This window comes from Sceloporus undulatus, chromosome 9, assembly GCF_019175285.1.
Source record: "Sceloporus undulatus isolate JIND9_A2432 ecotype Alabama chromosome 9, SceUnd_v1.1, whole genome shotgun sequence".
In the NCBI taxonomy this organism is placed as follows: domain Eukaryota; kingdom Metazoa; phylum Chordata; class Lepidosauria; order Squamata; family Phrynosomatidae; genus Sceloporus; species Sceloporus undulatus.
Window position 1 is genome coordinate 36,956,691 of NC_056530.1, and position 14,455 is coordinate 36,971,145.

At 44.3% G+C, this 14,455-nt stretch overlaps 1 protein-coding gene across 3 annotated transcripts in view; it reads right to left on the reverse strand.

Moving 5' to 3' along the window:
- The window catches only part of DENND4B (DENN domain containing 4B), a 40,029-nt gene extending 26,913 nt beyond the window's left edge, over positions 1-13,116 (reverse strand). For 2 of the 3 annotated variants that reach the window (XM_042440565.1, XM_042440567.1), the window contains exons 1-4: positions 13,018-13,116; positions 4,112-4,431; positions 2,114-2,366; positions 639-708 (exon numbers count right to left, since the gene is read on the reverse strand). In XM_042440565.1, the coding sequence (XP_042296499.1) occupies positions 639-708; positions 2,114-2,366; positions 4,112-4,413 (625 nt within the window). In that variant the 5' untranslated portion in view covers positions 4,414-4,431; positions 13,018-13,116. Of the gene's footprint in view, positions 1-638; positions 709-2,113; positions 2,367-4,111; positions 4,432-9,189; positions 9,322-13,017 lie in introns of those variants that run through there. The other variant, XM_042440566.1, reaches the window with a different exon arrangement.
- Between the last annotated feature and the right edge of the window lie 1,339 nt (positions 13,117-14,455).

Genomic DNA, 14,455 nt, shown 5'->3' on the forward strand with positions numbered 1-14,455 from the left:
CTTCCTTTATCCAGAATTGCAAACTCCAAAATATTCCAAAATCCAAAATTGTCTATCTGGGTGGCTAAGACAGTGACACCTTCGCTATCTGAGGGTTCAATATACATAGACTTTGATTCATGCCCAAAATTATTAAAGATATTGTATATAAATTACCTTCAGGCTATGTGTATAAGGTATATATGGTCCAAAACACGGCACAGAAATAATCCAGTCTGAGACCGCTTTAACTGCTCTGGCTCAACGCTAGGGAATTCTGGGAACTGTAGTTTGTTGTGGCACCAGAGCTCTCTAAGAGAAAGCTAAACGTCTCACAAAACTACAAATTCCCTAGCAATTAGCCCAGGCAGATAAAGCGGTCTCAAGATTGATTACTTCTACAGTGTGTTATGGACCCGAGAAACATACATTAATTTTGTGTTTAGATGGGTTGCCATCTCCAAGGTGTCTCATTCTGTGTATTCAAATATTCCCAAAAATGCAAGATAAATCGGAAATGCAAAATAAGTCTGGTCCCAAGCATTTTGGATAAGGGAGACGAGACTCATCCTGGATAAATGAAAGAACCAAGCAACCCTTAGCTTAATATGGGTCCCAGGACACTGCTCCCTGTTTCTCAGATGTGCCGCCATGTTTACCTGCTTCGTACACCAGAGTGTTTCCTTTGGCCAATGCCATCTTGTAGCAGATGTAGAGGGCAGGACCCCACTGTAGAAGGGGGAAAAAAAGAGAGGATGATAAGCAAAGAATGGTAAAGTGATTGCACAAACCACAAAGAAAGCAGCCCTAGGGGGAAAAAGAGACCTCCTTTGAACCAGAAATCACGCTATAGAATTATATAACCATTCTCTGTGCGGCAGCCTTGGTTAATGCATCTGGCATTTTTGCAGAGTAAAATCACCAAACCAGTGTAGAGAAAAGGCTGAAGGATATTAGTTAACCCAGGAAGTCTTGGCTTTTAAATCCATTTTCTGATCAGCCAGTTTTATTCATTTATATTCCGCCTTTCCCCCCCAATAACAGGACTCAAGGTGGCTGCACTGACTGGCAGCACCTCTCCAAGGTTTCAGATACAGGTTTTGACTGGGAGACACCAGGATTCGAACCTAGAGCACCTAGCTATGGCTCTACAGAGGAGCTATGGCCTGCCCTCCCCATCCAAATTAATGAGCTATGGCTGTACAGATGAGCTACGGTCCGTCACCCATCCAAACAGATTAGCCAGGGCTCTACAGAAGAGCTATGGCCTGCCTCCCATCCAAATAGATAAGCTACGGCTCTGTAGATGAGCTACGGCCTGCCTCCCCATCCAAACAGATGAGGTACAGCTCTACAGATGGGCTACAGCCTGCCTCCCATACAAACAGATGAGCTGTGGCTTTACAGAAGAGCTATGGGCTGCCCCCCATCCAAATAGATAAGCTATGGTTTTGTAGACGAGCTACAGCCTTCCCCCCATCCAAACAGATGAGTTACAGCTCTACAGATGAGTTACGGCCTGCCTCCCATCCAAGTAGATGAGCTACGGCTCTACAGATGAGCTAAGGCTTGCCCCACATCCAAACAGATGAACTGCAGCTCTACAATGAGCTATGGCCAGCTCCCAATTTAAACATATGTGCTATTGCTCTACAGATAAGCTACAGCCTGCCCCATATTGGCATCAATAACAGAACAATACACAAATTAACATGGAAATCACTCTTCCCTACCCAGGGTCATAGAGTGTATATATACCCCACTCTCTTTCATGCCAGCATTCTCTGAAGATGCCAGCCAGAGTTGCTGGTGAAACGTCAGGAATAAACTCTTCTAGAACATGGCCACATCGCCCGAAAAACCCACAAAAAACTATGGATGCTGGCGATGAAAGCCTTCGACTTCACAGATGAGCTAGGGCCCTACAGATGAGCTATGGCCTGCCCCCCATCAAAGGCAAGCATGTCTTGCTCCCCACACAATGGAAGTTGTGTTCACATTCTTAAAACCTGTGGGTTGACAGAAGTTAGAAGGAAAATAAAACAACTGTAGGAAGCTTGCAGAGGTCCCTCCAACCCTAAAGTGCTATACATTGGAACACCAGCCCTGCCAGGTCGTCTTCTTTGGGACTCACCATGCCGGCGTTGAGGTTCCGGTCCACGCGGCAGAAAGTGTGGGGCGTGCTCTCCCCTTTGCTGGGCATGATAAGGCAAATGTCCGTGATCCCCAAAGTGCTGTAGGCTTGGCCCTCGGTGGCCCGCCGGTACATCAGGAAAGTGCGCTGGTGCCCGGGACTCCCGGAAGCCATGTTAGCCGAGTGGCTGTAGGGGGTCGTGTCTATGATCTTGAAGCCCGGTTTGGGACGGTCCTTCCCATCGTAGTGCACCCTAAAAGGACAGGCAGGAATGAGTTATTCATACTATGGAAGGAAAAGGCAGGAAGGACCTATGACCCTTTAAGCATTCTCAATCGCCACTGGGCTGTTTTTGGGAGCCCTGCAATGCCCCCCAATAATAACTACTTTGCAAACCTGGAGGATTGACCCAAACGTGGTTATATCACACACTAGAAAAGTGACTTGTTTGGTTTTCAATGGGATCTGTGTCCTTCATTTTTTTCATTGCTTATTTGTCATTGTTCTTATCATGGTTTTAGACGTCACAGTCTAAACAAAATGATATTGTTTGAAAACATCAAAGTTTCAACATGGTTTGTTGTTGCTGTGTGTCTTCAAGTTGTTTCCAACTTATGGGGACCCTAACATGGGGTTTTCTTGGCAATGATTTGTTCAGAAGGGGTTTGCAGTTGCCCTCCTCTGAGGCTGAGAGAATGTAACTTGCCCAAGATCACTTATGAATCTAAGGAAGCAGACCATATCTATATAAGCATATGCTACAACTTGTTTCCTGGAGTTAAGTCTCCAAGGGGCAACAAGGGCCTTTGCATACTGATATCCCAGACTATGTCTCTGAATTCTGCCCCCAAGATCATGCAATGGATTTGCATGGATTTGCAATGGGTTTCCATGGCTGAGCTAGGATTCGAACTTTGGTCTCCAGCATTGTAGTGTAATGCTCAAACCATAACACAACACAACTTATGTTGACCCTAAGGTTTGCCTTAGGGTCAACATAAGTTGGAAATGGCTTAAGCGCATGGAAAACAACCATTAGTGCATGAGTGTCTGAGTGCTGACATATGATTCCAAGGTTTGAATCCTTGTTCAGCTCTGGAAACTCACTGGCTGTCCTTGGCAAAGTCACGCTATCTCAGCCTCAGAGAAGGTTCAATTTAAAGCAACTTCAACCAAGGAAACCTTTGGATAAGTACATTAGTCAAATTTGAAGGCGCATAACAAAAACAAATACATACTGTATATATAGGTGTATAAGTCAACCTCATGTATAAGTCGAAGACAGGTTTTGGGTCCAAAATTATGGATTTTGATATGACCCATGGATAAGTTGAGGGTAAAACCCAGGAGTACGTAACAAAGGATGTAAAGGATGAAGAAAAAAGATGCCAAAGAAAGCCGCCATTTTTCTGTTCTCACCTTTCGCCACTCTACTCACAGAAGGGGATGGTTTATATTTTAATATAAGTTAAGGTTCAGTACTTGAGCCACATTTTTTGGGTTGATTTTTTTGCACTAAAATATCTGGACTTAGACATGAGTATATACAGTTGGCCCTACGCATTTGTGGCTTTGACTTTTGCAACCTTTTTGCTTATGTGCAGGTTTGATTCACATGTTCTCTTTGGGAATATCTAGGTCTTCCAGCGCAACTCTGCCAGAGGTTGACCATAGAGTTGTGCTGGAGAAGCTAAAAGTTCCTCAAGAAAACACTTCTCTAGGAACTTGTAGGTCCTCCAGCGTGATTCTGTTATCAACGCCTGGCAGGTGTTGACCACAGAGTTGCGTTGGAAGACCTGGAGATCCCTAGAGAGGTCTTCCCTTAGGTCAAAATAGTGGGGTTTTTTATTTGTGCCTTTTCCATATTCACGGGGGTCCTGAAACCCGAACCCTAGTGAATGTGGAGGGACCACTGACCTGAGGTAAGACCTCTCTAGGACCCCCCAGGTCCTCCAGTAATGGTCAAACCCCCCTTCTTTTCTGTCCTTGTGGCCGTACCCCAATTCCACAATGGGGGGCTTGTCCCGGCCCCGCCGGTAGCAGATGAACATCTGGGGGTTGTTGAGGAGCCCGGCGTTGAGCTCCACGGGGTGCCCGCAGGTGGTGCGGTCGATGCAGGTGAACCCGTGGGGGACCTCTTCGCTCTGGGAGCGGACGATGACGGCCACGTCCACAATGGGTTCGCTGGGCCGGGCCGGCCGCGGCGGGGGCTGGCTCTCATCCTCGAGGGGTTGCGAGGTGTCCGCCAAGCCGGCCACCACAAAATAGTCCACCAGTTGCGGGGCCCACTCCTCCGTCATGGCGGCAGCTCACGGCATCTATGGAGAAGAGGAGAGAAACGTTGTGAGGTTAACGGAAGGCGTGGAGCGTGGAGTTGAGAAGCCCCGCCTCCTGATTAAATTCCAGCCAATGGGAGCCCTGCACGGGATGCGACGCGGAATGTTCCATCAAGAGTATTCCTGAACAACCAACTTGGGTCACCCACAAAAACGAACGCATACCCCTAGAAACCCGTCTTCTCGCCTCTGGTTATTTTAATTGATTATTTTAACATTTTAACCATTTTATTATTGTTATGTAGGGATTATATGTGTTAAGGGAGTGAAGGGATAAATTGTGATTATTTTGTACTTGTGTTATTTTTTGCTTTGTAAGCCTTCTTGATCTTGACGGAAAGGCAGGATAAAAATAAATTATTATTATTATTATTATTATTATTATTATTATTATTATTATTAGAGACTTATTTTGTCAATTTTAAGAAAATAAGACTTCTTACTATTATCCAACAAGCCTTTCCAAGCCATATCTGCACTGCAGAAATAATCCAGGTCGACACTGTTTTAACTGCCACAGCTCAGTGCTATGGAATTCTGGGAATTGCTGCTTTGTGAGCCTTCACCGTCAGTGCGCTGGTGCCACAACAAACTACAATTCCCCAGATTGCATAGCATTGCACAGCAGCTGTTAAAGTGGTGTCAAATTGGACTATTTCAGCAGTGTGGAAAGCCCCCTAGTCATGGCAATAGGGGATTCTGGATGTTGCAACCCCTCCAAAAGAGGAACTTTAATAAACACTGGGTTTCTTGGTCATTTGGCTTGGAATCTGAGTGAGGGTGAACATTTTGGAAATGAGCCGATTCTTCGTACAATGCTTTGCAAGGCCGCGTCTAACTTCTGCTTTTGCGCAAGTACGCCAGGGCATGAAAAACTGATTTGTTATAGATCCCGGAAGTTTTTGGAGCAAGGGATTGATGGAAAATAATTCCCCAATGCAAAGGTTGCTTAATGTTCAGGGATGGAGATCTAAGCACACACACAAACGCACACAATGCAAACTCTGAACCAGAAAAGGGAAGGAAATCACCTAAAGCGAATGAGGGAGCGGCGAGAGAGGAAGAAAATCATGTTCTGCTGATATAAGTGCAAACCCCAGAAGGCTGGGAGGAAAGGGAGGGGAAGTGGTTTGGACACATGGCTCTTTCATTCTTTAAAAAGGAAGAAAAATGACCCTTGCAAAAGAGACACACCCACACAGAGAGAAAGAGAAGCATCAAAAGAGAACATTTGACCCATTGATGATTACATCGATGTACATGGCGCTTTCCAACAGAACCAAACACTTACAACTACAGTGGTCCCTCTGCATGCGCTGGGGTTAGGGGCGAAGGACTCATGTGAATGTGGAAAACTGCAAATCAATAAATGCTATTCTTTTTATAGGTTTTTTATGGGTTTTTCCAGGCTATGTGAGCATGTTCTGGCAGAGTTGCGCATGGCGGAATGAGGTTGGAATGGATGGCCCTAAGGGTCTCTTCCAACGCCATGATTATGGACAACAATGAAGATGATGCTAAACTAGAGGAAAAGGGATTCCACCTAAACATTAGGAAGAACTTCCTGACAGTAAGAGCTGTTCGATAGTGGAACACATTCCCTTGAAAAGTGGTGGCATCTCCTTCTTTGGAGGTTTTTAAACAGAGGCTGGATGGCCATCTGATAGGGATGTTTTGATTGTGAGTTCCTGCATGGCAGAATAGGGTTAGACTGGATGGCCCTTGGAGTCTCTTCCAACTCTAGGATTCTTCTGATTTCTTGACTGCAGTCTCCATTCTGGTCAATGTTAATAAACAATCTATTTTAATATTTTAATAATTTAATTCTGTTGTAATGCATCACTTTTCTATGTTTTTTAATTGCATTTTTTAATGTTATTGTATTCTTTTAATGCTATGAGCCACTCTGGGTCCTGGTTCTGGGAAAAGAGCAGGATACCAATAAATGTGATGATGATGATGATGGACCCAAGTCTTGGAACTCTCCAACTATTTCAATTCCCTCGTCAAGGATAAAATCTGCGGAGCTCTGGTGTCACAACAGACCCCAGGAGTCTGGCATCAAACCAGATTATTGTTAAAGTGGCATCAAACCAGATTATTTCTGCAATGTGGATGCAGTCCCATTCAGGAAAAAGTAGGGGAAGAGAGAGAGCAGATCACCCTCTGGCCTGATTAATGTCCAGCTGCCCAAAAGCTCAATGCCCTCCAAGGCAGACCCCTGTGCTTTCTCTTTCCGTTTCTCCCTGCCAACTCACCTCCTCTCGGTGCCAAAACGCCACTGTACTATTTTAAACCTTGGCACGTACAAATACGCACCCACAACAGAGACAAACACTCCCACCCGTTGCCAACCCAACGGCCAAAATGGGAAGCCACGTCCCTCGGCTCTTTCCCCCTCCTCTGACAGGCAAGGGATGCTCTTGCCGGGTACTACAAAAACCATGTGCCAAAGGGGTGGCAATGTGTGAGTAAGGGGGATGCCTGCCAAATTGATGATGATGATAATGATGATGATGATGATGATGATGATGCACAGATCTCTGGCACTTCATTGATGCATGCAGACAAGTGCATTAGCGACTATGAATCTGCACATGCTTAGAGGCACATGCGTCAAAGGCTGGACCTTGTAGGGAAAGACAGGTGAGATTTTAGGGGAAAGATTGAGGTGAGATTCTATCTAGTCCATAACTTGCAGCCATAACTTGAGCTGCATCTACACTGCAGAATTCACCCATCTTGACACCGCTTTAACTGCCCTGGCTCAACGCGATGGGATTTTGGGATCTGCAGTTACAAGAGACACTTGGGACTTCTCAGTCAGAGAGCTCTGGTACCACTACAAACTCCAAATCCCAAGATAGTATGGAGCCATGGCAATTAAAGTGGTGTCAAACTGGATTATTTCTGCAGCGTGGCAGCAGCCTGAGTCCAGATTGGATTGAACCTCTTTGGGATGTGAGAGGTTGGTGAACTGAACTTTTCAGTGTGCCCACTGTGCACTGGGAGGAAAACTCCCTGCAGAGAGAAATCTAGTACATCAGGGAATACTCCCTGCAGAGAGAAAACTAGCACATTGATGGACATGTGTATTTTCAGCCAAGAGGTGCTGCTGAATTTAGTAACCTAAGGCCTGCCCTTGCCACATCATACTCCTGAAACCGTGTTTGCGCTCAAGAGAAGGGAAGTGTGTAGCAGCAGCTCATGTCCTCAAATGCCACAGTTTTTACCCTGTTTTTTAATGATGGGTCCTCACTACACAGCACCGAAAAAACGGCAAGAAGCAGGAAGCCAAGCACCCAAATCCTTGCGTCGACACAGAAGACGACTCTCTTTCAAACAACCCCATGTGAAAGCCCTGCAACAGCCACATCGTCTTTGGTACTCAAAGTGAAAGCAATGTATGCAGAAACTCCATTTTGCTCACATCTATCGACTTACCGAGTTGGAAGAGACCCCAAAGGCCATCCAGTCCAATCCGTTTCTGCCATGCACGAACTCACAATCAAAGCACCTCCGACAGATAGCCATCCAGCCTCTGTTTAAAAACCTCCAAAGAAGGAGGCTTCACCATAATCCACGACAGGTAGTTCACTGTCGAACAACCCTTACCACCAAGAAATTCTTCCTAATGGCAACACGGCATTGCTCCATGTCTTAATCTCTGGAGCAGCAGAAAACAAGCTTGTCCATCTCCAACATGACAAATTCAGGTCACCTCTTAACCGTTGTCAAGAAAAAGAGGAGGTTTTCCAGGTTCCCAAAATCTGAAGGGATGTCATACAGGGATGGAGCAAGCTTGTTTTTGCTGCTCCAGAGAATAGAACCAGGAGCAATGATGCAAGCTCCAGGAAACGAGATTCCACCTAAACATTAGAGGAACTTCTTGAGAGTAAAAGCAGTTTGACAGTGGAAACACACTCCTTCGGGGTCTCCTTCTTTGGAGGTCTTCAAACAGAGGCTGGATGGCCATCTGTCGGGATGCTTTGATTGAGAGCTCCTGCATGGCAGAATGGGGTTGGACTGGATGGCCCTTCTGGGTTCCTTCCAACTCTACAAGGTCTCAGTGTGAAGGGAATACGTTTATTATTCTGCCTTTCCCATACAGAAGCTCATTCTCATTTCCATCCCTCCTTTATCTTCAGAACAACCCCGCGAGGTAGGCCAGTCCAGATTGCTCCACCAGCTTTGTGGCTGAGCGGACACAGGAAATGAAAAGCAAGCCTTGCTGAGTTAAATCCTGCCCCGTAACCATATGCCACTCTGTGGTTTCCCCCTGTAAAATGCCAGCGACGCCAACCGAGGCTGCCACACAAAGAAAGATTATATATAATTGCAATGACAGTGATAAACAAAGAAAAACGAACAAGAGGAAGGCTCCCTGTTAGGAACAAGGCACGCAAGTTATTCTCGATCTCCATGTGCAACGAAAGCACATGATGTTCAGAGCTTGGAAAAGTTCCTTTGGCTTCAAACTACAACCTATTACAAGCCTGGAGCTCTGGGCTTTCCATCTAGAGGATTATGGGCACAGTAGTCCTGACAAGGAATATGTCCCAAGATGTGGTTCATAGCCCTGCGTATTGCAATGCGCACCCATCTGACCCACGCACCTCAAACACACTTTGGTACAAACCTGCAGAAGTTGAGGTTATTTTAAAGCAAGCCCAAGTGTTGGATGCAGGAGCCGCCCCTGCTTTAAAGAACGGCAGCAAAAAGCAGGAAAGCACTACTCACTTCTCAACCCAAGTCTGGGGGCTGTCGGATTTCGAACCCAATCCCTTCGCTGAAGTTTTCGGACGGCCCAGCCGTTGCAAGCGAGAAACGTCAATGTTTCCTCTCGAGAAGGAGGAGTTGTTAAGCGGCTGCACTTCCCTTCTGCGGTGCCAAGATGGGCAGAGCAAAATGAACTGGGGGGGGGGGCGAAATCCCAGAGAAAGGGAAGTGTGATTGTGTGTATGGAGTGCTATGTGTGTGCCTGACACCTTGCATACAAGTAAGCACAAATAGGAGCTGCAACCACTGGGTACACCTGGCAGAAAGTGGGCACCAACAGGACTGGTACCAAACTGGCCCAGATTTTACACTTCTTTCCTTTGCGAACATGTGGCATCACTTTCCGGTGAACCTACCCAAATCTAAAATTAAGATTTGCAGAGTCCGTTCTCGTTCCTACTCAAGGATGCAAATATGTGAGGACAAGAGATGGGTTTTTGGTTGTGCACCGTAACCGCGACTAAAATGGTGAAAGGCCTGGAAACTATGCCTTATGAGGAGAGACTTAGGGAGCTGGGGATGTTTAACCTGGAGAAGAGAAGGTTAAGAGGTGATATGAGAGCCCTGTTTAAGTATTTGAAGGGATGTCATGTTGAGAATGGAGCAAGCTTGTTTCTGCTGCTCCAGAGAACAGGACCGAAACAATGGATGCAAGCTATAGGAAAAGAGATTCAATCTCAAATTTAAATCATATTTGCCTTCCTGTGATAAGGTTCAAGTTCATCTTATTCCCATGCTCTTGAAGCATGAGGATAAAGCCGCTTGTTTTCTGTGCTCCAGGAACAACGAACGCAAGCTACCAGAGATTCCAGTTCAACATTAGGAAGAACGTCCTGACAGTAAAAGCTGTTCAACGTGGAACACATTCCCTTAAAGAATGTGGAGTCTCTTCTTTGGAGTCTTTAAAACGAGGCTGGATGGCCATCTGTCAAGGGTGGTTAGATTGTGTATTCCTGCATGGCAAAATTGGGTTGGACGGATGGCCCTTGGGGTCTCTTCCAACTCTCAATTGTATGATGCTGAACGCAGCCACAGGATGTAACAGCATCATGTCAGTTTTTATGGCCAAGGTGGGATTGTAAAGCCTGGTCTCCAGAGTCATAGTCCAACACCTGAACACCTACTAAAAACACATAAAACATACAAAGTGAAAAACATAAAGCACACAGCCTTGGGCTGAGAGAGTGCAACTTGCACAGGAGCATCTTGTTGCTTTTCATGGCCAAGGCGGAACTGGGAAGCCTGTCTCACAGGTCGTAGTTTGACCCTTGAACCACATTATTCACATTAGAATAAAACATAAACAGAGCATGCAGTTTTAACCCGGTTAAGGAATTCTGGTGCTGCAGTCCAACGCATGGACATTTATTTTGCAAGCGCTGGAGGAAAGGTTTGGAGCGGAGAAACCGAAATCCAGACACATACACACACTCACTCGTGAATGCCTTATAAAATCCGCGTGCGACACACAGCCGCACAAAGGACCCGTTCACCAAATCTCTCCTTCCCAGCCCTAGGGAGCGCCCAGAAACAAACAAACTGGCCCACATCTGCAAATGCAGGGCTCGAGATGTGCGCTTTTCCACCACGACCATGCGCACGCCCTTCCCAAAACACCACACAGACACACCACGATTGTGTGACCGTCCAGCTGCCTTCCAACAGATGGGTCGCTTGTAATCCCGTATCAGACGCGAAAATGAGTTGGGCCAGGCGGGAATCAATGGAGCAATTCAGAGGTCTTGCAAAGGCCAGGAGATGCCGGGAGTTGTTATCAGAAAGGCAAGGCGATGGGATTTGGGGGGATGGAAAGGAGATAAGGGGAATCCAAGCAAAGCCTTGGGAAAGCAGTCAGGCCAGTGTTGATGTGAGGTTTACGAAGCCAAAGAGGACAGATGTGGGATTCCTTGGTTTGGAGCGAGGAGTGAAAGGATTATTGAGTCGGCGAGAGAAGGTGGGGAGAAAGTAAGGCCTCTGCCTGCAGCTCTGTGTTGTTGCCTTCAAATAACATAAAATTAATAACAATAATGATAATCATATAATATAATTCAAGTTTGTGAAGTCGAAGGCTTTCCTGGCCGGCATCCATAGTTTTTTGTGGGTTTTTCGGACTACGTGGCCATTCTCTGGAGAGTTTTTCCTGACGTTGTGCCCGCATCTGTGGCTTTGGCATCTTCAGAGAAGATGCTAGCAAAACGTCCGGATGCGCCACTGCATTCCTCTGAGGCGAGGACAGTGTGACTTCACATATGCACCCAATGGGTTTTTATGCTCGGTGAGGATTCGAACTCTGGTCTCCATCTATAGTCCACGCTGAAACCACGGTCAACGGAGACCCCAAGGTGAACCTCTCGTGGGATTTCCTTGGCAAGTTTTGTTCCGAGGACGGCTTGCCATTGCCTAGGAGGTGTGACTCGCCAATGGTATCCCAGTGGGTTTCAATGACCGAGCGGCGATTCGAACCCTGGTCGCCAGAGTCAGCATCCAGTGCTCAAACCACTACGCCAAAGTCTCGATACAAACCTCTGGCCTCAAGGGTTCACCCAGCTCTTCAATCTCCTCCGCACAACCCAAAGAAAGCAGTGGTTAGTCTATGATGCTGGACTGCAGCTCTCATGATCCACAGCCCTATTGAGCTAGAGGCAGCTTCCCATGTTCCTATAGTTAAAGCTGGACCTTTATTCCAGAACCATGGGACTAGAATCGTAATGTTATTTCAAGTCAAGCATTGCATCAATAGACATCAATCAATCAATCAATCAAACCAATCAGTATTAGCAGATGATATTGCAATAGCTCCCCTCTCCTACTTTCTCATTCTAGATCCAAATCTGGGTTGGGCATTGGAACATACTAGTAGTGTAGTAATAATAATAATAGCCCCCCTCCCCTATTTTCTTATTCTAGATTCAAGTCTGGGCTGACTGCCTTGGGAAACAGTAATAATATAGTATAATAACAAATAGCACCCTCTTACTTTCTCTTGTAAATCCAGATCTGAGCCAGCTGCATTGGGGGAACATAACCAACACACAATAATAGTAATATAATAATAATAATAAAATAATACCCCCAACTTTCTCATTCTAGATCCAAATCTGGTCTGGCTGCATTGGGGAAACAGCAATAATAATAATAATAATGAATATAATAAGAATAGCCCCTCCCACTATTTCTCAGTCTAGGATTGAGGAATTGTTTTGGGGAAACAGCAATGAACAACAACAACAACAACCTTCTCTACTTTCTCTTTCTAGACTCAAATCTGGACTGGCTGCACTGGGGAAATAGCAATACAGTAAGAATATCAACCATTCTCATCCTAGTCTCAATCCTAAATTCTCATTCTAGTCCCAATCTGAATTGGCTGCATTGGGGAAACAGTGATGATGATGATGATGATGATGATGATGATGATGATGATGATGATGGTGATACAGTATCTCCTTTCCTTTACTTTCACATTCTAGTCCCAAATCTGGACTGGGCTGCCTTGGGGGGAGAAATGGCAACAATAATACTAATAATGCTAATAAATATCCCTCCTTCCCTACTTTCTTATTCCACCAATCAATCAATCTCTCAGTATGTCAGCATATATATATATATATATATATCTCAGGAAGGGAAAGCAGGGTTTGGAAGGAGAAGTCTTATAAAACAGGAGGGAGAATAGGAATGGAAGAAGCCAGCTCTTTTCAATGCAATGTAATGCAATGCAATGCAATGCAATGCAGAAACTGCCAATGCAATGCAATGCAGCAGAGGAGTGCAACGCAGCCCCTTTACCTGTGCGGACGCCAATCCCGCTTCTGTCGCTCCTGCTGCCTCTGCCTAACCCCCAGCCTTCGCCATGGTCTGCCTGGCCTGCTTCAGAGGCTCCCTCCCTTCCCTCGAAAGGGAACACAGCGCCCCCTAGAGCCCAGGAGGACCATTGGGGAGAAGACGACTAGCTTTTTGCACCCAGATTGCATCTCTGCACTGCAGTGTTGATGCGGGTTGATACCGCTTTAAGCTGCTAGGGCTGTCTCAAGAGAGGGAAGCCTAAACATCTCACAGAATTGCAAACAACATAGTTCAACTATATTCCTATTTTAGCATTTTATAAAATAAAAAATGTGGAAATAAACACAGTTCAAATGAGAAGAGTTTTAAAAACATGTGAACCTGGGACTCCTACATTATATACAACATCTCTATATATACATACATACATACAAACATACAATAGGATACATAAATACATAACACAAAAATTGCAAAACCAGATTGAACTGATATATAAATATATATACACACACACATATACATATATGTGTGTGTGTGTGTGTGTGTAAACACAGACATACACACACACACATACATATAAAATATTAATCTGGTTTTGCAATTTTTGTTTATATATATATATATATATAAAAACACAAAAATAGCAAAACTAGATTAATATTTTATGTGTGTGTGTGTTTGTATATATATGCACGCACACACACACACACATATAAAATATCAATCTGGTTTTGCAATTTTTGTGTTACACATATACTGTATATATAAAACACAAAAATTTCAAAAGCAGATCAATATTTTATATATCATACACACACACACACACACACGGTGTGTGTGTGTGTGTGTGTGTGTATATGATATATAAAATATCAATCTGGTTTTGCAATTTTTGTGTTATGCATTAATTTAAGTATCCCACTGTAACGCTCGTTGATCCTTCTGGAAAGGATAAATAAAATAAAACCTATTACTGTATGATGATGATGATGATTCTCTGCCAGAGAGCTCTGGGCCCCCAGCAAACTACAGATCCCAAGATTTTGCAGCCTTAATTCCCACTTGTTGGTCCAGAGAGTTATATATGCCTCGGATCCCATCGTGGGAGAAAGGCGGGATAGAAATCCACAAAATAAACAAAATAAATATTTTATTACTATTATTATTATTATTATTATTATTAATATTATTATTATTTGTATCCCGATCTTTTCCCAGGATTTAATTATATGTTGGACTATGAATATAATATAATAAATAAAATTATAAGTTTGAATATGAATATAATAAAATACATATATTAAATATAATATATAATAAATATGATTATATGTTGGACTATGAATATAATAAAATAAATATAATTATATGTTGGAATATAATAAAATAAATATGATAAATATGATAAATATATTATATAATAAATATATATAATATA